Source organism: Colius striatus, chromosome 15 (genome assembly GCF_028858725.1).
Source record: "Colius striatus isolate bColStr4 chromosome 15, bColStr4.1.hap1, whole genome shotgun sequence".
NCBI lineage: Eukaryota > Metazoa > Chordata > Aves > Coliiformes > Coliidae > Colius > Colius striatus.
Window position 1 is genome coordinate 10,901,463 of NC_084773.1, and position 22,405 is coordinate 10,923,867.

General features: G+C 45.1%; 1 protein-coding gene across 2 annotated transcripts in view; it reads left to right on the plus strand.

Moving 5' to 3' along the window:
- The window catches only part of CHCHD6 (coiled-coil-helix-coiled-coil-helix domain containing 6), a 113,864-nt gene extending 93,519 nt beyond the window's left edge, over positions 1–20,345 (plus strand). For both annotated transcript variants that reach the window (XM_010210453.2, XM_062008360.1), the window contains one exon: positions 19,800–20,345. In XM_010210453.2, the coding sequence (XP_010208755.2) occupies positions 19,800–19,823 (24 nt within the window). In that variant the 3' untranslated portion in view covers positions 19,824–20,345. The remainder of the gene's footprint in view (positions 1–19,799) is intronic.
- The last annotated feature ends 2,060 nt before the right edge of the window (positions 20,346–22,405 follow it).

The following is a 22,405-nucleotide window of genomic DNA, read 5'->3' on the forward strand; positions in this document are numbered from 1 at the left end:
TGTCCTGGTGAGCCACATTGTGTACACCATGCATTACACACCGCAATCCTGACTGGTGTTATTCTTCCTCTGAGATCTTTCCTGAATAGTTAAGCTGCTCATTACAGATTGTCCTTTTATTCTGAAAAATTTTGTACCACCACATTGTTACCAGAGGAGATTATGTGTATGGGGCATCCAAGGTTGTGTGGTAATGGGGCAGTCAAATCACATGAACTGACTGCTCTGATTGCCCCGTTGCAGCAGCCATTGAGACTGTGCCAGTGCTGGGAGAACTCCTTGAGAAGGAGAACAAACTGCTACAACATTTCCAATGTGATGCTATGTGACCTTGCTTTTGCTTTGGTTGGGAACAGTTTCCAAAAAAGCAATAGAAAGGATATTGTGGGTTGGACTGGATGATCTTGAGAGGTGCCTTCCAACCCCTAGCATTCTGTGATATGCCCGAAGTCACTTTCATGTATAACTTAGAGTACTCAGGATTTGACCCTGGGTCCCTAGAGGTAAAAGGCTGCTATGTTAAACCCAGCTCTTCATCTCCTGCCAAGTCTGAAAATCCAGGTTCTTAGGAGGGGCTGTTACTTGTGTGACCTTCATGCGTGAAAGTTTCTCTTTAAGAATGTTTTTTTCCCCTTTATCAGTTATTCATTGAAGAGTCTTTTTGCATCTGTAGCATTTTGAAGGGTAGCTATTATTTTACCATTTAAATTTTCCCAGCTGTTCAAATAATTTTTTTTTAACCTCTCAGAATCTGAAAGTGCTTTTCACATTCTGGTGGCTCTGCATTGTGTTTCTTTGGCTTCATGCTTTAAATTACCAACAAATACTTTTCTCCACTCCGAATGGTTATTCTGTGACTTTCTTCTCTGTAGCTTGAAGGCTACCTTGGTCTGAACTCATGAACTTTCACCTTGTGATACTGGGCTCTCACATCCTGTTTTTGGGGTTGTTTGTTGTTCTCCTCTCACAACCCCCACCAAGAGAAGCTTGGTGCTTGCAGATCTTGCTCAGACCAGAACAAGCTGTGGTTATTTTGAAAGATCTTGCCGCTGGGCTCTCTGGAGTTATATTTCACTGTATACAGGGAAGGGACTCTGACAGAGACAATGAAGCCAGCACAGAATACATTGTCTTCACACAGTTTTACAGGTATTAAAGTCAAAGCATTAAATATGGTAGTGGTTTCTGTAGCCCCTAGAGAAGGCTGTGACAGCCAAGGACAAGGCAAAACATCCTGCTGGTCTGGCAGGGAAGGTTGCTAATGGAGCTGTGTGAGGCACTCAATACCAGCATGGTATTATCAGCCTGGGATGATGCTCAAAGGAGGAGGACTGGACCTTTTGTGTCTTGTTTGGGGAAAACCACTTCCATGTGGGATTACCTCCAGAGCAACAGTGTCTCATTTAATGACATCAGTTTTCTTTTGATATTTCTTTTGGTATCAATGAGAGTTGCTTTTCTGGAATATGTCTTTAACATTCTTGCCATAGGGACAGGGGTGGAATTTGAAAATAAGTAAGTATAATATGATACTTTGGACATACTGCTGTAGTTTCTCTTGCATACTCTTCTCACATGTTCCAAAAGTTGCAAGGGGTGATTTATAATTCATCAAACTAAGCGTAAAACATCTGACTGCAAAGCCTATCAATCTGATCCCATCTCATTCTAGCCCTTTAATTAGGGAAGCCCTGCTGAAAAATGTACCCATCAGCTACTGAGAAATGGTGTATTCCAGGACCTTCGGTATAGATCTTGAGTTATCCAGGTGCCAAAATGCTGTCAGAACTGACAGATCTTAGAAAATACACCCACAGGCAGAACATTATCCATTATAGTAACACTGAGCAGTGGGCAGTAAGGCAAAATCAGCAGAGAATGTGTCTTTATCAACTTTAATTGGCTTTTCCCGTTGATAAAAATCAGTGTACCCGGCAAGGGAAAGAACCTGTCTAGCAGTTTGATCTTTCCATCCCAGAGCTGAAGGGTGCAGTCCATCTCCTTTGACATGTGATGTGGACTTGTCTCAGCACAGTTCCCGGTGGTGCAGTGTAGCCTACAACCCCCAGAGAAAGCTGCCAGTCTGTCCTCGGTGAGTGACCGTGGTTAAGCAAGTGTGAAGAATGAATTACTCTGGGTAAGTTGGATTTCAACTGTGCTTTGGTTGCTTGAGATTTACTTCAGAAAGAAGCAAACTTAGTTAAACTTTTCTTTGGATCCTGGCTTGTAAGGGCTTCTGCATTACAACTGGCTGGACTGTGAAATGGAGGGTCTGCACAATGGATATGCTGACAGGTAAAGGAGACAACGGACAAAGGAAGCAGCAACTTTGCAGGAGCTACAGGACTTGACACATGTAGAGGTTTGGGGAACACAACAAGCTTCTTTTGGGTCTTTTGACACAGTAGGTTTGTTTGTAGCTGTACATCAAAGACAAAGGAGACGGCGACTGTGTGGATTTCTCCTGGGAAGGCTATTTTGATGCCTTGTTGCAGCACTTGGCGTTTACTGAATGGTGTAAGATGTTTCAGTTATTCCTTGGTGCTGCTTACATCTATGACAGTTCTATTACATAGTATAGTGAAGGTGATTGGTAACCTGTTACTATCCTAGCTTTTTCTAGTTGGTTAATGAGAACAATTTTTTTCTTTGATCGATTTGGCAATGTGTAGCACTTTTCTTGCTAAATTCCACAGGTTTTCTGAATGTGGCTTTATTTGCAGTTTCTATTCTCCTAAGTCAATCTTCTTTGTCTTATTTCCATAAATAATGGAAAACAGAAGTACATCCACTTGGAAGAGACAGTTTAGGAAGTGAACTTTATTGCAGAAGTTTCCTTTCCACCGTCCCTGATGGTCTTAAAAACCAGACTGAAAGACCATCACGAGGTTGCAGTCATATAAATATTGGTTTAACCCTTGCTAAAACAAATTTTGGCAAGATCTGTTTTTGAGAAAAGCAAAGGACCAGCCCTGGGTCCAAAGTCTGCTGCTCAGGGAACTGTCCTTCCACTGGCACTGGTCACTGTCATCTTTTAGAGCGTATCTGCTGTGCTGTGATAGCACAAGTTGATATTCTGGAAATGCTGATCACCTAATAGATTGAGCAGCATGGAGGAGCGAGGATGCAGCCACAGAATGGACTGTGTGCAGGGTATCTGGACTGGTTGCCAGCAGAGCTCTGATATTCTCTGTACGTGCTCTGACTGCTGTATTGATGTCTCTGTCATGAGTGCAAGCTCCTATCCTTGACAGGATTGATGCAGTGCCCAGCACAGCAGGATCTCTGTCAGGGTAAACTCTGGAGCCTGGCACTGTACAAGCTGTAAGAATATGATGGAGATTTTATGGAAAAAAAGGATTTATTTTGTGGTTTTTGATTTTTTTTTTGTTGTTCTTTCTGCTTTTATAATATGGCCAGGAGAAACATAGTAACTTTTTGTGTTCAGAAGGTTTCTTTAGAAACTTGAAACAAGTGAGAGGAGGGGATAACAAAGTCTATTCTGTTTCTCTAATTCAATCTGCCTATTTACAAGCCTAGCCCATTGAGTATGTTGTCTCTGTTCTTTGCAGCAAGAGGAAGACCGAGGCTTTAAAAGACTTCTGGACAATATATGCAAATCCACATGAATAGTCTAAAACATCATAATTCAAGTGGTTTCCATGGGTGCTGGCCATATTGCAGTCAGAGAGATTCTATGTTGGTACAAATGCCCTTCCAGTTTTACCGGGATGCAATATTCTTCACTACTGACTCTAAACTCTGGTGGGGTGTTCCTGTCTGCTGTTAAATAGCTGTCTCATGCCTGTGTGAACAGGGATTCCCGTGTGTGCAGCCCAAAGAGGTGCTAAAGAATTGTAAGATTTATTATGCATTATAAAATTATTATAAAATTAAAATAAAAGTCCAGATGACATAAAAACTACAGAAAGAGATCAGGATTTTGACATCTTGTTTTGAGATGGCAAATACTTCTTTGGTAGCTCAGAGTTACTAAGGATGTTGATACACTAGATGCTTGGTTTGCCAAGTTCACAGTGTAATGCAGGCAGACAGTGCCTGGCTCTGGCTCTTTGTCAGTCATCCCCTAAATGCCTGATGGTACTTGAGTGACCAGCTCCTTGGCCACCTCCTGCTTAAAAGCCAGGCTGCTTGACAGTCCTATTTTTCTAAACCATTTGCTCTCTTTAATTGAGGGTTGTGGACCATGGTGTGTGTCCTGTCACAGGATCCTTGTCATGCAAGGGCCTTGATAAATATGTATTGTATTGCCAAGTGTTTGTAACTACTCTGCAGGTAGCTGTGGAGCAGCAAACTGCATACAGTTAAGAGTGATTGTCTCTCTGGGGTCAGTAAAAACAGGATGGCATCAGGGGATTGTGGGAGGAGAAGCCAGGGTAGCTGCCTTCAGCATCACCTGCTAATAAAGTAGGTATTTATAGATCAACCAGGGCTTTGTCAACTAGATTGTTAAATTAATATTTACATACTGGCTTCATTGTCTTTCAGTGAAGATCTCATTTGCATTAGTGCTTGGACAGAAGCATGGCTTCCTATGCTCCAGATACACACATGTGTTTGATCAGAGTCCGTGGCTTGCAGCATGTCTTTGAATCCATTTCTGACACATTCTTGCCTTGCAAATCCTCTTTTGCCTGTTGCAGCATTTCCCCATCTTTCTGTGCCTCATTTAGTGCAGGAAAGCTCACCTTTGTTCCCAAATGTCTGCAACTCATCATGAGGCTGATCTCGCTGGAGAGAGAGAGATGAGCAGCATTTCTGCATAGCAATTCCTAGTTAATCGCTGCCTCTCAGAGAGAAACTTGAATTGTTGATGGCTTGTGGGTAATTTAATAACTAGCAGACAAATAGGATGCGTAGACTGTAGTAACTTAGCCCAGATGCAAAATCCCCCATCCCTATTTGCATCTGTTTGAATGAATTGTGTTACAAAGGTTTGCTTTTTACGTTATAGCAGCAGTGAGAGAAGAGTCGCTGCTCAGCGGAGCTGTGTTGATCACAGCAGGCTCCACACCTGGCTAAGCAGTTTCAATCCCCTGTGCGTGCGTGTGTGTGTCTGTGTGCCTTTCAAAAGGGAAGAGTAATCTGCTTGCTAGATGTGTGTGTGTCTCTCTCCTAGTCCTTGGACGACCTTGAACAGTCATTTAACTTGTGTTTGTTTGCCCATCTCTACCTGGGCAGATATTACTTCTGTGGTTTGGAGTGTTGAGACTGAATGGATGTCTCGGAAATGTTATAGATGAGGAGTATTACTGAAATGTGAGGTATTCATACCGTCTCTTCAGGCAGCTGATCGGGGTTCAGATTCACCTGCCTGTCTCGCTGTTTCTTACCTCAAAGCCCTTTGGACACTTGGATTGTGCAGGAAGTCGGAAGGCAGTAATAGCAGGGCAGTGCTGCAGACAGGTGTCACAGCCTTTGCTCAGCTTCCACTTCTTAGCACTTGCCAGGCTGCTGATAAGGTGCTGTTTCGCTGGTATTGTGTTATTTTTAATCTGTCTTTGGCCTGCAAAGGGTCTAACAGCATCTCTTTCTCTGACACCTCTGCAGTCTCTCTGGGCACCTCATTACTGTTTTTGGGAAGAGAACATTGCAGCCCAGTTCCTCCCATGTCTGCAGAGAGCAGAGCTCCTCTTCCCCGGGCCAGACCCATAACCCTAAAGTTAGAGCCCAGAGAGCAGATTGCAGTTTATCTTTCCAGGTGCACGAGGCACGTAATATCGCAATGATAACAGTCTGTGCTGAAACCATTCACCTTTTACTTATTCTTTTTTAAGATAGCAAAGGCTCAATTTCCTCCCCTTCAAGATATCTCTTCTCTCGGCTCGTGAGAGAGCAAATGGGATAGGTCAGGTGTGTTTGAGGGTCTGGGAAACCTGGAAGTGGGTTGCTTCATACTTCAGGTCCTGTGCACATCTCACCACTGCCTCTTCCATTTTAACTTTAATTCTTGCTGAAGGCAGCACCTGATTCTTACATTTTTCAGCTCTACCAGGTTTTTCTGCCTTCTGCTGATATGCAGGGGCGATGAGGATGTGGTTTTCTGCAAAATGTCAAGGTCTCTTCCTGGAGAGCTGACAGCATAGGTGTTTTATATGTACACAGGCTATTGGGATGAGACATTCTTACTCGGAAACATTGGCTGAGACAGACAGACATTCCTCCTGCCACGGAGACACAGGCAGGCACTCACTCTTGCCAAGCCTTGAAGTATTTGGCATGTTTTCTATTGCCCTAGTTTTGTGGAGTTGTTCCTGAAGTTTTATAAGTACATGAGAATCTTAGTTCTGTTTATTCCTTCTTTTTTTTAATAGAGAAATAAAATAATCTAGCCCTTCTGCCCAGACAGCAGGGGTATGAGAATGTGACTCAGGGGCTTGAAACCAGAGGCAAATGAAATAACCCAGTGCATTTCTAAACAGTTTCACAAGTCAACCCTGTGGTTTTTGGGGGAGTTTCTGACCTCTCCCTTTGGGTTTTGAATATGTGAAGAGTGTGCAACATGACTCGTTTTCTTGAGTGGGTGGATATTTGCAGCTCTGCAAGAGTTCACACATCTGCAGTGTCTGCTACAAGCAGTAACAAACTGACCAAACCAATCAGACTCCCCAGATTAGAAGAGCCTTGAGTTTTTCAAATCTTGTTTGCATTCTGACTTGTGCTTTTTCGGTTGTTCCACTTTTCAAGCCTTCCTTGCAAACAGGAGGATCTCGGGCTCTTTAGTTTTAAGCAGAAGCCGAGATTTCATGTAAGAACATGTTTTGGGGAAGCAGAGCTCTGACATTTTCATAGTTATGTCATACATCATCAGACTTCCATACGAGCTGGCAACACCGTTTGCGCAGAGTAACGTAATTATTCACAGAGCGGCCCTGTTCAGCTTCATACTCCCTGCGTGACCTATAGAGAAGGCTGGCTGGCTCTGCAGGCTGGTATCTCCATCCTTCTGTAGGCTCACAGGAACACCCTGGGCTTGCAGGCAGCTGCCCACACGTTTTACTGTTGTTTCTCTAGGCAGCTGCAGAGGCACGTGCTACCGAAATCGCCGATGGATTCGTAGGCACACGCTCACACCTCTGCGTTGCCTGAGTGGAGGGACACATGCAGTCAGACTCCCACAACAGAAAGGTTTCCAATAAAGCTGAAACACAGAGGTATTGTTTGTCCAACTGCTGGCAAATGCACAGAGCCATTGTGTGGGCCCTGAAAGCCTCGGCGCTTTATTCTCTGCAGACTGAATGGCAGCCGCGGGTAATAATAACACAAGATTAAAAAAGCCAACATTATAGGGGCATTTACAACCTGCTGAGAGAGTGAAATCTCAGCAAGGCTGAGCTGTGTCTCTAGTGATCCTACGTTTTTGCTGCTTGATAAGGAAATGATGGGCAGCTCTGGAGAAATGGCCACCGCAGAGCAGATGAAAGGGGATCGGGTTGTCTGTTCGAGCGCTGCAGTAAGCAGAATGGGACAGATGTGAAAGCTCTCTGCAAATCAAGTGACTGGCCTGTCCCCCTCGTGCTGGGTGGGCTGAGGGGTAGGTATGTATGCTTACTTGCCTATGTTTCCTTCTCAGACTGGTCGAAAAGCTAAGGCTGGCTGAGATCATGAGTCTGTTCTCGGTTTGCGTAATTCAGAGCCTCATGCTTGGAGGCCTTTGGTCATCATCATCCAGGGGGTAGTGCTTTGGGATCTGTCAGCACAACCACTCAGGACGAGTGAGAATGTAGCTGTAGACTGATCATGGGTAAGAGATAGTAGGATTAGCCTTCTGCCAGCAGGAGTGGCCAGGCTTTCCGTGAGTTTAAATTTTGGGAGACAATAAGTACTGAGCTTTATGAATGCAAGTATCAGTTTTAAGTCACAGTAATAACAACTATCTTATACAATTTGGGCTCAGCTGACTCATACCATCTTACACGTGGAATGTCATTATTTTCAAAACAAAGAAAGAAACCCTACCTCACAAAAGACGTTTTTGTAAGGGGCAGTTCCTTATCTTAAAAGTCAAGTCTTTAATTCAATGCTGGTTTTAACAGTTTCTTCGACATAAATGTCTAGTAAAGCTCTTTGTGTACATGAAACTTTCTAAAGAGCTTTTGAATACCCAGGGTTCCTCTGCACACACATGGAAGTAAGTTGGAGGCAGAATACCAGCCTGCAGCAACATCCTCTCAGGATATGCCTAGGCTGCAGGATACTGATGACATATCAAAGCCAGCCCTAACCTTGCTAGCTTGAGTGTTACCAGCAGGCTAACTGTGGCAGTGCTGAGCTCCTGGAATATGTACCCACCTGTTCAGACAGGTTTTACAGCTCTCTGCTACTCAGCAGGTTTCTGAGACACCTTCTTACAGATGTGACCTTGGTCTTTGGTATTAACATTGCAATGGGTGAAACAGTGGAGAGGTATTTTAAAGTAGTAAAACGTGTTTTAATGAGAAAATGTGCTACAGTGCTGGGGCAGATGTGGTTTAACAACTGTACTTTTCCTTTCTAAGAACATTCTCAGCTGTTCAAGAGTCTTACTTTGGCTGTGCCAGGCAGTGTGGCATGGAAGTTGCAGGGCCCTGGGTGCTGCTTCTTGTGTGGGACGTTCAGAAATCCAGACTGCTTCACAGATTCATTTCCTTGGATTAATGAATCTGTCCCTGCCTCTGTTTCCCCAAGAGTAATGTGAAGTTACTTACGTCACAGGGATTTATGAGCTACTTTCTATATTGGCCATTTTGCAGAGAGTGAAATTCAGCTCAGAGGGCTCTGCAGAAGGACAAAGTGTTTGAGTTTGTTCTGTTCTAATCCTGGCTACAGAAAATTGGCAAGTTCCTGCTTAAAGTCTCTTTAAACACAAAATATAAATACCCTTTGATTGCCTTTTTTTTAGTGCTTCTCTTTCTTTCTCCCCTTCTGTCTCACTCCATCCCTGCCTGATGTGTTTTGTTTTTCTTTTGAATGTTACCTGTCTTAAACTGCAAATCATTCAGGTTGGGACCTGAGAGCTCCTCTGTGCTGGCACAGACCTGTGCAGGAAAGCTGTGGGCTTGCTTTGTTTCCACAGGTTGCAAATATGAAATTAAATGTATTTTGTGGTAAGATCTTTGTGGGAAGAGAGTGTTAAGAGGTGCTGAGTGACACTAGAAAAGAATGGTCTAGGAGGGAGGAAGGGAGAATATAGCTAAAACTAAAGATGATGCTTGCTTTTTGCCAGAACTTTTGCAACAGAAGCATGGATGTATTCCCAGTTGACAGCTCCCTTGTCTCTCTTTTTCCCCTCCCTTTTCTTTCTCCCTCTCTGGGGCGACTGTTTTAGAATGAGTCGCTTCCAAACAGACAGCGCTTTTGTAGCAGATAAACGGACACCTAAGCAGCTGCACTGGTATCTATCATGAACAGACGTGCTGCACAGTGAGGGAAGTTACAAGATGGGGCCGGCATCATTTGTCATATTATTAAAAGAAAATAGCAAGTTCCCCTCCACTTGAGCAGCGTCCACAGACAAGTGAGTGGCACGCTTAGAAACTGTCACTGCCTTTTACAGTCGCTTAATATGTTTTCAGATGCTTGCGTTAAACATTCTACTTTTAGGTTCTCTTTGCAAAAGATATGTTTGAGACAGATGGAAGCAGGTCTCTGTTCTGACACAGATGCAGGACTATAAATTTGCAGCGGAGGAGATGGGAGATAATTATTTAGGAGGCTTTTCTGGCTTATTCCAGCAGCTGGTGTTCTAACAGGGTGTCCTCTGAAGAGGGAAAGGGAAGAAACTTGAGAAATGCTGAGCTTGTTTTTCACTCGGTGTAAAGGTTGTGAATCCCGAAGGAAGGAGTTGGAATTAACAAAGGAGGAGACATTGATTGAGAAATAAAGATGCATCTCCCGATGTTCGCCATTCTTCCTCTGTTTGCTCAGATCCATGTTTCAGGTTGTAGGGCATTTTATCTGCCGTTCTCTTGATTGCATTGGTTATGTTGGGCAGCAGTGGGCAGCTGCTGGGATGAATCCATCTTGCTGAGACACTGCCTGCGATGGCTTGGGTGCTGGGGGCTAAGCGTGCAACCTCTCGCAGGCTGCTGCCTGCCTGTGCTTGGGCATCCACACACAGCCATGTGGCTGAGTGTCTCCATGGCCTCCCCATCCACCCACAGCCTCTCCGTCCTCATCTGTGTGTCCTTCCCGACAGGAGCACCCAAAGCTCTCCTGCCCTGGGCTGCAGCTTCCCTGCCTAGTGCTCGTGCAGCAGGCAGGGCTTCCCTGCTCCTGTACTTCTTGATGCTGTAACAGGGGAGTGGCACAGTGAAATCTGTAGTTTCTTGGGTGACTTCTGAAACCTCGAAGAGGTGTGGTTGGGTCATTTGCCTGGCTCAGTTCAGGTCATTAACATTTCAAAATGCCTGTTATTTTTCTGTCTGGTTGCCTGAACTCCATAGAAGATTGTCTGAGTGGAGCTTGGTACAGCCCAACCAACCAAACTTCTTTTCCTTGTGATCTAATCAAATCTTGCAGCTCCTGGGACCAGATACTTAAAAGATTGGCAAGAGTTAGACATACAATTAATTCTTTAACATCTGATCTTCAAATACCATAAACGCTCAGTCAGCAATAATCTGGTGCAGAAGAGTTGCAGTGCTGAGTCAAATGAGCTCATTCTGCTGAAAGATCCTTCAGTTTCTGGTTTTGTACCTGAGCAGTAGTCTCCCAATACTTCTTAAAAACAATTTACCTGTAGGACCTCTACTGTAACTCTGGACTTTGGGACATGTCTCACAAAACCAGTTATATCCCACATCTATCTGCAGAACGCCATGAGAATTCTCAGTCCTCCCTTGACTCGTTCATTGCTGATTTTTTTTGCCTCTTCAGCCAGAAAAAAAAGGAGAGTGACATCTACACCCGTGCGGGTGAAATGAATACAGCTATCACACAAATAAAATTACTGGCTGCCGAGGAGCAACAGCTTAATGAAAATGTGAACTGTTAAACAAATAAAGCCAGTCAGGCTCATAATAGTTCTGCGTGGAATTTCACTGTGTCACTGAGCAGGAATAGAATTAGGCATAGAAAAGGGGTATTTGGGGAAGTCTTTGCCTGCCTCTCCGCTTGGTAGATGAAGCTGGACTAGACAGGAGTGAGCCATACCTTAAGTGTGGACACACTACCCTGATCTGGAGAGGAAATCTCCTTATCCGGTGCATGAGCCTGCTAAAGCAAGGCAGAAAGGGACAAGATAAAGCACTAGAGTTTTTCTGAAGCCTAAGTGCAAATTGTACAGAGGGATGGATCCCTTGAGAACTCTGGGATTTTTTCTTTTTTGCATTTATTTAGCATCTTCTGCTGGTGAATAATTATTGTACCTCTGTGTGACTGGTAAGTAGCATTAATCTTATGTACAGAAAGGGAAACAGAGATGAAATTTATCTACAGCTGCTGGGTGAAGTTGGAAGGAGTCTGACAACAGAGCTTAGGACTCTGTCACATGCCCTGCAGGCACAGGAAAACTGCAGGGTTTAGTAACACTGGCAAGTATCAGGTGAAATTTCCAGGATGAGAACTCAACAACCATTATTGAGGCCCCGTCTCAAAGGCACAGTGCCGTAGCTGGGGGTCTGTAAAGTGTTCTCAGCAGCTCTTTGCACCCTACCCAAGGACTGGACTGTCCTGTGCTTCCATCTTCATGAAAATTGCTGGAGTTACAGACATGCTCGTTAGAACTGGTACAGGTTAATAGTCTGTACCAGGATGAGATGTGGAAAGGCAAAATGCAGTATGTAAAGTTGGGATCAGTTTGTGCAGAAGCCCTGCAGCCAAGGAGCTGCTGTATCTCTGCCTCCAAACAAAATGACATCCTCTCTCCCTGGCTTCTCCCATCCATCTTCTCCCATAAGATCTCCCATCCGTCTGTGTTTGACTGTGAGTATTCAGAAGCAAGGGATGAAATGGGGTGATTCCTAGGAGTTCAGAATACAACTGGGATTGCTCTATCTCCTACGTCTCCTTTCTTCCACCTCCACCTTGATGGCGTTCCTTGACAAGAAAGCAAGTCTCAGCTAGCCTTGGTCTCAGGCTTGTGTGGAGTCACTAGTGTATTGAAGGTGTATTGTCTATGTCACACGAAGCTTTGATGTGCTGTGGAACTAGAAACATTGGAGGAGTTTATATTCTAAGAGTTCTTATTTTTCTGGATGACCTTGTGAAATTTCCTTGCACCGGATCTGTATCTCACCATCCTCCTGCCTTTATCTAATTTGTTTTCATGTGTATGTTACTGACATCCAGTGAAGTGTAATTTGTTTGAGAAGTGGCACTTACAACAAGGATCCTGCTAGTAATCCCAGCATTGAATCCCTATATACACAATGTTCCAGGAATAATTAAAGTCACAAACTTCAATCTTGAGGGGTGCACAGGGGAAACCTATCCTGAAATGAGGCTAGGCACGTCTGACTTTTCTCCTTCCAGTGCTTTTTAATGGTAGGATTTGCTGTTTTTGTTCCAGGACTGAAGCGGATTTAAGTGGAAGTCTGACATCCTGAATTTACACATCCGAACAGCGGTGTTCATCAGCCACTATTCTTACTGTACCCTTTCTCTACCCTTTCTCTCTGTTAATTTTCCTCAGTAGTCTGCAGGGATCATTTGCCAGCCTGATTCAAATTCCTGCATTTTCCTGGCGTCTTGTTTTATAACATCTTGCATCGTGTACTTTCCATTTCTGTAATCCAGTTAATCCCAAATACCGGGGTGGCTTTGCAGGTACTTACTGCATTTCTTTCTTCCTTGTGCTAGGAGGTAACAGGTCATTTATACAACTTAATCCAAAGTCTCTTGGCTTCTGGGATTATTTTTTCCCTTTTATTTTCCCAGTGACTATTCTGAGGGCTAGTGGCAAGAGCAGGAATCGGAGTATGACCAAGTGCCTCTATTTGCCTGTGTTGTTTGATTACATGGTGCTCAGAGCATGGCTTGGCAGTTCAGCAGTTAAACCCCTGCAGCCAATGTCTCCCAGCAATAACGTTACTTTTGCCTGTCCTTAATTTTTGGAAGCGTTGGGCTTAGGGTTTGCAATAATGAAATGCTGTTGCATCAGTAAGTGGTTTTCCATTCCTTTTGGCTCTGGAAACGGATATTCACAGTTGGGTGAAGTTCATTTTAATCCTCACAAAACCAGAGCTGGATTTGTACAAGTTGTCATTGTTCTGCTTTAGAAACACTCTGTGCTTTCTGGATCCCTTTATCCCTCCTGGGGGCTAATCCACGAGCTTGCAGAAACACTCGAGGTGACTCCAGATGTGGGATGGAAAGACATCCAGTGTTATCTCCTTTTCCTCCTGCATTGCCTTCTCTCAGCTGTTCCAGAAAGGCATGGTAGTGTTTGTAGTGTATACTTTCTGATGTGTGTAGACAGTGGTATGTAATTATCTTTCTCTGAGGTAGAGTCATTATGCTGACTGTAAAGAGAGAGGGCCACAGTTCTAATGGAAAATGATTTTAAAGCAATCTTGACCAAGTCTAGTAGAGCTATTTCAGACCAATTAAAACTCAGCCAGTCCTTCACGACACTTATGATATGTCTGTGTTCTGCAGTGAGAGGCAACGGGACCAACACTTGTCCAGGGATAACGAAAATCTCTGTTAACTGCAGCCTTGGCTTTGGGCAAGTGTTGTGTGCTGCCACAGGGGAAAGGTGCTGACAGAGCCTGGGCTTGATTGTTATTGTTCTTGATACTGATTTGGAAAAATTCAAGATACTTGCAGAAGCAATAAGCCAGTAGTCACGAAATCTGCCACCTTGGGCTTCATCTGCTACAAAAGCTGTCCCTCTGCCTGCAGGCACCATTCCTGCAGAGGCAAGGGGATAGTTCCCCTTTCCCAAGAAGGTGACTGGGCAGATTGTGGCACAGTTCCCAGGTCAGAGTCGAATCACTGGTGGATACACTAGTGGTTCACCTGGGAAGTTTGGACTTCAAACATGCACTGACTTACAAGACAAATCTGGTCAGAGGGTGTTTGATAGCAAACACTCTAGCGTTGCAAGACATTAGAGGCAGACAGATTTCAGCGTGCTTTGGCACGTGATGGAGTGTTGGTCAATATCAAAGTGAGGAGAAATACTTGGGTAGAGCTCATGGAAGGTGTCAGTTGGCAGTTGTAGGTCATGTTGAGGGGCACTGGCAGGTCTGTTGGGACCTGCCCATGACTAAAAAGCGATTTTCAGTTTACAGAATCACAATAGTCAGGGCTGTGCAGGTTAGCAGAGCTGTAAGCTAGTACCCAGGAGAGCAAGAATAGCTAGTATTGAAATGCTCCATGTCTGATTTTTGTCCTTTGAACTCCTCTGTAACGTTACTAGAAAACAAAAAATGTTTAAGTAATGGAACAGACCCGATGAAATTGTGCAGTGATGTAGAAGGAGTGAGCAAGGGTTATTTCCTTTCTTTCCATTACTTTCCTTCTCCTGCCTTGCCTCCCAAATGTGGGTGGAATCTGTATGTCAGGCACTAGCAACGTCAGCCTGGCCTGGTGGCTTCTTAATGGTGAGAATGAGATTAAATGCCATTAACATTGATTGAACAAAAGCTGCCATCAGTTTGTATACCGATTAATTAACAGCCATCCTTTCAGCAGTGGCCCTTTGGAGAGCCCTGTTTGTTCCTCCTGGCTGTGGTATTTTGCAGCACATGTCTAAAATCAAAAGCACTGAGTCTGTTCCCTCCTGCAACGTCTGGGGCTACCAGCTCAGTGGGGAGACGCAGCCCCCCAACCGGGAGGACTTTTTGTGCAGTCTTGTAACTGCAGAGCTGCTCAGTCAGTGGCAAAACATTTCCTGTTAAGCAAGGCTAATGACTGGAGCTCTCTGCGAGTTAGAACAATGATCAGAACAATTGTCTGGAGGAAATCAATGTTATAATGCATGAACAAACAGGTGAGTCTCAGAGCAGCTAGAGATTAGTTGTGCTAGTAAATAACTTCATATTCGGGAGATGCAGAGCAATGGGGAGGTGTCGAGGCAGAGCAAATCAAATAGTGTGTCGGCTCTTGTGAGCCAAAGGAGAGTGAGGAGTGGGGGAAGGAAACGAGAAAGACTGTTTCTGTTCCTTGCACTCTGTTGGTGGGGTGTGTAGACCAGGGGGCTTCCACGTGAAAGCCCTTTTTGGGGTGTTCCGACAGCACGTCTGGTGAGTTTTTTGAAAGGCATCTTTTCTGCTGTCAAGCCAGCTTTGAGGACACCATCTGGGGAAGTAGCCAAGAAGTCATTGGGTGAACTTCTTGCTTTGCAAAGCTATTAACACCAGTACAAAACTCTCTTCATAGCTTTTTGAATTAATGGTTTTTGTCGCTGCCAGGCATGCTCCTGCCCCTTCTTATTCCAAACCCAAGGACAGCAACTGTTGGACTCCTGAAGGATGAGAGAGACAGAGAGGCTTTTCTGTGCAATAACTGTATGGCACAGAAGAGCTGTGATCCATTAGTCAGCACAGCTGCTCCACAAAATAGCCAATACCCTGAATGCAACAGAACAAATTGCACATAACCAAAAAATACCTACAGCATACATCAAACCAAAGTGACTCAAATGTCCCTTGCAATGCTGTGGGGTGCTAATAGCCCTGCAACAAATGCCTTATCCAGTGGAGAGGCCTTGAACACCCATCTTGGGACAGGTCAGGGCTTTTGTATTTCGTTAGTGCCTCTTCCCAGACTAACTGAGATTAAAAAGTTGTGCGGTCACGTAACTGAAGTTTGCTGTGTGCCAACAGGTATTCTGGTTCTGAGAGTTGCCTGCACACGGCAGGGAACTAGGAACTGTGGAGATTAATTTCTGCTTTGTCACTGACACTCCAAATGCACAGAGTCATTTATCATGGGGATCTGCTTTCTGATTTCTTCATAGCTACACAGTGTCCATATGTGTGAGCGCTGTGGTGAGACTGCTTGAAGGAATATTAGAACAAAGGTAGGGTACTCACTGGAGGAAACTTGCAGAGTTTACCCCCTGAGAGTGAAGGCTGGTTAAATAAATATATCTTAGCACAGCTGAGGCTTGGCAAACAGCATCTCTGGCAAACACTGCAGGAGGAAGTTCTTTGGGGTCTGGGCTTTCAAGGAGGGAGATTCCTGCCCTGGCTGTGAGCCGCCGGCAAGGCTGACAGCCGCGGCACAGAGGAAGCCAGTGGCTGCGGGAGGCGGGGGGATGCTCGGGCTCACTGAGCTGGGATGCAGAGTGACAAAGAAGGAACAGGAGGAAGATGAGCAGTGCATTGCTGACACTTGCCCAAGTGCTGATACCAAGGCTTCAGCTGTCCATTATGGGAGGAGGATTGTGGTGGCTGTTGCTGGACTCCCTTCTCAGTGTGGAGCAGCCCTACTTGCACTGGAACCAGAACTGGAAAGCTACTGGCTTCCTCACAGGTGTTTCAAAGTGGTGGGCTGTGTCAGCCGAGCAGTCAGCCAGTTTTGACTGCTGTGGGTTCCCAAGCAGGATGTCATGGTGGTGGAAGTGCATGGGTTAGCAGCTCAAGGTCCTGCTTGCCAGGAGAGGCGTGGAGCAGAGTGCCGCGTGCCCTCCAGCTGGATTTGCTGTCAAGACTGAACAGATTGTCATTTCCTCTGTCTGCTGCAGCCACAGCTGTGAGGAGTTGCCTTTGTATGGACACTGTATTCATATGTAGAGGTGCTGGGCTGAAGCTTGTTGAGACTGGAACCTGGTGTCTGCCTGGCAGTGCATCAGCAATGGCATTAAAAATAATCTACCCTCCCCGTGCAAGAAGGGCACCGTCGCCTGTCGTTAGAGTGTGTGGTGCACTCCCCAGGGCTGCTTGTCTCCTGAACCTTCTTCTGCTAAGGCTGCAGCAGAGACTAGCTAATGCGAACTGAGGGGCAGTTGTTTTGTGATGAGACACCAAACTTCTTCAGACTGAGCCTCAACTCGATAAATTGGGAGTATCCTGTCATGTGGGAACAGCTTGTGATTGCAAGCTGCCCAGACTTGTTGCATATGCAACTTGTCTGATGTGTATGCAATGATAAGGGCACATAGAAGAGGTAAGGCTTCTCCTTCTCTTTCCTGGCTCCTTTTGCTTAAGGTAGGTGTTGTAGCAACCTGGTAGCATCTTGCAGGGAGGATTTCGGGTTGGAAGGAGGTGAAGGGGTGCCAAATCTGTTTCGGCATGGTTGCAGTGCTAGGTGGAATTAAAACACTGGCATAAAGAGAGGGTTTAGCCTTAGAGCCATGGTGTCCTTCTGTGCTATTACAGAGTGTGTGAGGCATGAAATGTGCTTTTAGGTAGTTAGGTACACGTTTATAAACTGATGGCCTTGGAGCAGTGAAAATTGCATGTGTATTTTAACAAGCACAGACCTATTTGATGGCCTACAGAGCTTCCAGTGTGCAGCTGTCAGAGGCCTCTGGTGTTGTTAGCTGCTCCTCGGGCCTGCACCGCACGCCGTGTCCTGCCCAAGAGCCAGAGGAGCATGGGCTGGGTGCTCTGCTTTGTAAACTGAGCCATGGCAATATCAGAGGGTTCAGGGATGGTAGTGGTCTACACTGGCATGACAAATGCTGCAGGATCTGGATTGGCACCTGAGCAAGAAAGTCTGAAACAAGTGGGACAGGCTGTTGTGTACTGGGAGTACTTCAGTTCCCCAAAAATGCCAGCTCTATAACCTTTGTGAGCACTCCATGCCCTTACTGAGGAAGGGGATATTAATTAGTTCCTGGCCTTAGGTGTGATTCTGTCATGCCACTGCTAGCGTGGACTGATGGACAGTATCATTACCTCCATTCTTTGTTCACACAAGCTTCCCTTTAGCTATGCTGAAGAGTTTGAGAAAGTTTAGCCACCCGGAGTGAGATGGAACCTGATGTTTTTGCACCAGGAATGTTCGTGAGCCTCCAGCTCGATGAGTCCCTGATATGTGGGCAGGTTAGACTGGAAGGAATTGATTGGGGTTAAATGCTGCCTGTTTGCATTTTCTCCTGAAATGAGAAAAAATATGTAGTTATGGTTTTGAAAATGGAATTGTGTAACTATTCTAGTCTTTAAAATTACATTAAAGGAAAAGATTTTGCTACCTTCAGTAAGGGTTGACCACAGGGTAGCCACATTAGTGGCTTTTTCACCAAAATGTAGCATTCCTTGAGGCTTCAGTGGAGTGTTACAGAGTAAAACCAGCAAATTACTTCATTGCAAAATTGATTGGGAGTTGTTGCTGCTTTGCTCATTACAATTTGTGTGAGTGCTGCTGGAGTTTTTAAAATGCATTGTTCTGTGCAAAACTTGAAAGTCACTAATGATGAGAAAAATTACCTGGGAAATTAGACAGTCGAATGATATTGATGGCTCATTTGTCAGATTTCTAGCTAAGCTTTGTCTAAATAATTTGGCAAACAATTTTCTCTTTATTCTTGAGTCCTTTGAAGCTTTTCCAGTTCATTGTTGTTAGAGATGGGGCTGTCTTTGGAGATGCATGGTCAATGTAGACTGAATATGCTGACCTTGCAGGCGTCAGGCAGTGAATATCAGCCTGCTGTGCAGAAGTAGCCCACATGACATCCGTACCATCTGACAGATATTGCCAAGTGTGCTAGTGTCATTATTTTGTCATGTTCTCCTTTCTGATTCTCATTCAAGGAAGCACAGCTTCTCTCCTAAGAAAGGCTAGTGTCCAGAAAGTAGAACTGAGCTCAGACCCAGCTGTAGTAAAAAATGGGTGGTGAGACCACACACAGCGAACTGTTCAGTTGTGTTTCTGTAGCTGGCTATAGTAGGGTACTCTACAGAATGGAACTGCACCTATGCAGAGCATGGGAAATAAGCAGCGTGTTAGTGGGCTCACCCTGTGCACTTTTGCTGTTTGTGGGGCTACACGAGCAGCTCAGTGGTGTAAGGATGCCATTGCTGATGCATGAGAGCTGCTTACCTGGGTTTCAAAGTAGGGTCCAACATTGATGCTGAGGGAGAGATGTTACAGCTGGTGCTGGATGTGTTCTCACCCACTGCTGATGGCATTGTAGGCTTGATTTTGATTTTTTTTTTTACTTTATAGGAGTGATAAGACAAAAATAGGAAGAGACCTTAACAGGTTCTGCAGTCTCCATCCAAAGGTTGAAAGTCTTCTGGTTTTTCTGCCCCTCAGTAGTCCACAGGTCATATGCAGGTATCTGCAAGGCTTGAGGATATAGCACTTAGAAAACTAGAGGTTGCTGTGGGCACAAAGCAGGCAGGATTTTGCTGTGAAGTTTAGGAGGGTTTGGGTCTTAATAGGATAAAGACTGTCAGACATGTCAGGAGTTGTGGCAGTCTCCGAGTCCCCGTCTGTCTTTCTCTCCGCTCTAGTGCTCACTCTTCTGTTGATCCTGTTCCAGGATGAGTGGCATGTACATGTTTGATGGCAGCTGATCAGAGTGCTCCCGTGTCCGGCTGAGGCTGGGACTTAGTGTGGAGCCACACTTCACTCCTGCACCCCAGCTGCTCTGAGGCTTACCCGAGACCATGGACTTTCTCTCCTGCTGTAGGCCATTGGATGTATAAACCCTGGTCATTGCAACTAAGCCTATATTCCTGTTCACAGAATTGGGCTCGCCTTTGATATTGTGATATCTTGCTTCTGCACTCCTCTGCCCCCTTGGGTGTCTTGTGTTTTACAGCAGATGAAACCTGATGATTTTTCCGTGGGATTTTCACCCTGCCAACATTACTCCTTCATTTCTGAAGGAACCGGTTCCATGTCAACAGCTGCTTGACTAACTTGCTGCCTTTTCTTTTGTCTCCTTTTTCCTCCAGGAGCTGTTAGTTAAATCTGGGTGAACATCAGCCACCAAAGAGCAGAGGACAGGGACCACAAATGCACTTGGAAGCCCCAGCATCCTTCTGGATAGAAACTGACCAAAACTGGTGCCTTCTGCCCTTCGTGGTCCAAGACAAGGACATGATTCCTCTTCCAATTGCCTGCATGTATCAGTCTTAGCGGATGTTCCTGGAGGAGGGTCCCAGGACAGTGGGATGCTGTCATTTCCTTCTTTATTGTATTACAATGTAAAGAATCATATTGACCCCAGGTACTTCCAGCACAGCTTATAGCTTGGAGGCTTGCCTAACACATGCCTGGTTCACCTTGTGCTAGCTTTGGTTTCACCAATCCATATATGAATTTCAGGAGCTGTTACCTCTGTCCATTTGCTCTGAAGAAGGGGGTCTGAAGTATTTGGCAGTAATCCTGACTAGCTTGTTAGGACTAACAGTTCCTAGCATGCTCCTATCTGTTACGCTAGCAGGCACCTTTCTTCCCTTCCAAGGTTCCCTCCTAAACAATAAAGTGTTTAATGGTCACTGTGTGCTGTGAAATGCTTTCAGTCCCATGAGTTTGTGAAGTGCTGTTTCCTGCTGGCTATCTATGCCAGCAAAAGCTCCAAACAAGTGTGGGGAATAGAGGTATTTCAAGTCACAGTTTATAAATCATAAAACTTCTTCGTTTTGGTCCCAGGCTGAATGACTTTGGCCTGTTTGCGAAAGTACTTGGAAGCATGAAAAGTCCTGGCTGGAGGAAACTGGTGTTGGTGAATTGTGCTGGGAAAACCTTTTCCTGCTAAACACAGAGCCCAAGTTGTCTTTCTTTGCACCAGCTCTTACGTGCAATTCCTGCTGTGTCTGCCACAAACCACCAACCCTTTGAGCCTGGTGCTCTCTTTTGAGCCCTCTCCTTGAGGAGCTGAGGGCTGGTGGGAGCTGTGTGGGTCTGGCATTTCATCCTCATAGAGGTAGCTGCAGCAGATTTGCAAAAGACCTGTCAGCAAAACAGAGGAGCTGGTCTAGCCTGGTAACTTGATTTCCCTTCTCAGGCTAAAGCTGCTCCTCTGGCAGTGTTTGCTGCTCATGTCCTCTCTGACTGTATCTGACAGTATCTGAAGAATGTGAACATGGATTTTTGGAGGTCATGTCAGAGTTTAATGTAGTGTTTATGAAAATGGATGAGGAGGGCTGAGAATTGTTTTCTGTTGTGTTCTGCATAGTCTCTTTTCTTCTTTAGGCAGCAACTTAGTGCTCTATATCTTCATTAAAGCAACAAAATGCCTTTCCTTCTTGTGGAGAGCTGATGCCACAACGCTCTTCCTCCTCAGGAGCAATGTTTGCTTACCTGTGGCTCATCTCTGTTGGTCTCAGATCTTGCAGAAATTCCAGCTTCTCATCACCGTGTAGCTCAAACTTGCCCTTTCTCCCTTGGGATCAGCAAGTTTAACAAACCAAAGTATGGCACTTGATGCCCTCAGATCTGTTTGTAGCAGTACTGGGTGGGCTTTTGCTGCTGCTGCCGTGCTGGCTGTGGGCTCTGCTGGGGATAGCCAGGTTCTACAGAGCTGCAAAACTTCTGGCTCTGCATGAGGAAATTTGGAGCACCAAAGTCTGTCCCTGACTAGACTAAATAATTGTTGGTCTGAAGAGAAAAGTACAGATTTTGTCTCTTCCTCATTTTCCTCTTGCCCCTGTCCAATATTGCCTTGGCATGGGTAATTTGCATATCATTATTTCAGCTGCCTTAAATTGGGGAGGATTATGATGCCAGGGCTGATTATTTGGCGGTACTGGACAATTTTCTGTGTTAGGCAACTGTAATACATTTCCATGTTCTTTTATAATGAGCTTTATTTACCAAATTGGCAATTCCTCTGTTGAGAAATAACTGATTACAGCATTCAGGGAGTTGCTGTCATCTCAAGATATGCAGGTGTCTGTGGAACATAAACAGATGTGATCGTTCAGACAGTGAGCTCAATTGATGGAGGGTAGAGGGAAAAAAAATCAGCCATAAAATCATAAATGTTACATTTCCAGCTAATGTTGGCCAGGTGCATTGTGGCTGTTTTGCAGCCCAACAAGGACAAAGTGGCACTCTAAAGCTATCCAGTACCTCCAGATGAGGGACTGCTTGATTATTAGCTGAAAATATACCTCTTGGGTGTCATTGCACTTCAGTGCCGGCTTGCCTAACTCTCAGTCTCTTGTCAGTCTCTGAGGACAGACATTAGTTCACTGTGTAGCCTCAAAGTGGGGAAATTCCTCTGGCCTGCTGCGTTGTGTTTTAGCTTACCCTGTGATGAATGTCCTGCAAACTTCTTGATGATCGTGTGTGTGGGCGTTGTGGTCCCATCTGCCTTTCAGACAGTCTCTTCCCTTTGCTGTTTCCCAGTGCCCGGGAGCGGTTTGTTGCTGCTGTTGCCCTAATCACCAGCTCAGGTATCTGAGCCTGGGGGAAAAAACAAAGATGAGCAGAGAAAGTGCCAAAGATAAAGTTCAGTCTGCAGAGCCTTAGCTGCCATCTGAGTGAAAAAATATACGGCTAACACAGCTTCTTGAGTGAATGTTTTCTCTTCCTTCCCCATCTTTGCTGCTCC